The 760-nt window shown below is 63.6% G+C and overlaps 1 protein-coding gene across 1 annotated transcript in view; it reads right to left on the reverse strand.

Moving 5' to 3' along the window:
- Window positions 1-555, reverse strand: part of GCHFR (GTP cyclohydrolase I feedback regulator) — a 1,478-nt gene extending 923 nt beyond the window's left edge. Inside the window, exon 1 of the mRNA XM_010157252.1 lies at window positions 353-555. Within this exon, the coding sequence (XP_010155554.1) occupies window positions 353-555 (203 nt within the window). The remainder of the gene's footprint in view (window positions 1-352) is intronic.
- Window positions 556-760: the final 205 nt, after the last annotated feature.

Raw genomic sequence — 760 nt, forward strand, 5'->3', positions numbered from 1 at the left:
AGTCTCCTGGGATGCGGCGATTCAAGCAGATGGGCTCGTAGGTGACTCGCCGTGCCCGATAAGCTAATAACGATGGGCTGCAGGGTCATCGGGGATCTCGTTGGGGCACCTTAACAAAGACTCTCCTGGTGTTCATACTAATAACAACAAAAAAAGACCCCAAAGCATTTCTTGCTAAGATCACGCAGCATTAATGGGGTGGTGAGCGCTGTTCCAGCACGAGGTCGCGCCGAGACGCCAGCGCTGTTCTGGGTCTCTGCAGACTGACTGTGCTTTGCTGTCGTGACAGATGTGCCACCGAGATACCCTCTCCGACTGAAGTGTCGCTGAACCCCGTCCGGGGGTTCCCCACCTCCCCTCCCCCTGCCGCAGCTGGCAGTTGTTGCTCCCATTGTGCAGAGGGAGAAGCTGCGGCCGGGATCGTTTGTTGGCCGTGGGAGCCCCGAAACCGGAGGGGCTGAGCTGAAAGCAGGAGGCGAGCCGAGTCGCCCAGGGCTTTGAACGCGGCCCCGTGTTGGGCGCGACAAAAGGTTGCACGTGGTGCGCGTCGAGCATGTCACCGTCTCCTGCCGCCCAACCGGGAGGGAGCGGCGGGAGCGTGGCAACCCCTTTCCCCCGGGTGGGTGCCAGCGGGGAGCGGACAAGGCACCGAGAGTGGAGAGGACGCCGCACGGGCGCGGGCCGAGTCCGTGAGTGCCCTGCTTCCCAGCTGTGCCACTGCACCCGGATGAGCGAGCTCGGGGCGGGACGGAGCCGGGGA

Source organism: Eurypyga helias, unplaced genomic scaffold (assembly GCF_000690775.1).
Source record: "Eurypyga helias isolate BGI_N326 unplaced genomic scaffold, ASM69077v1 scaffold35808, whole genome shotgun sequence".
NCBI lineage: Eukaryota > Metazoa > Chordata > Aves > Eurypygiformes > Eurypygidae > Eurypyga > Eurypyga helias.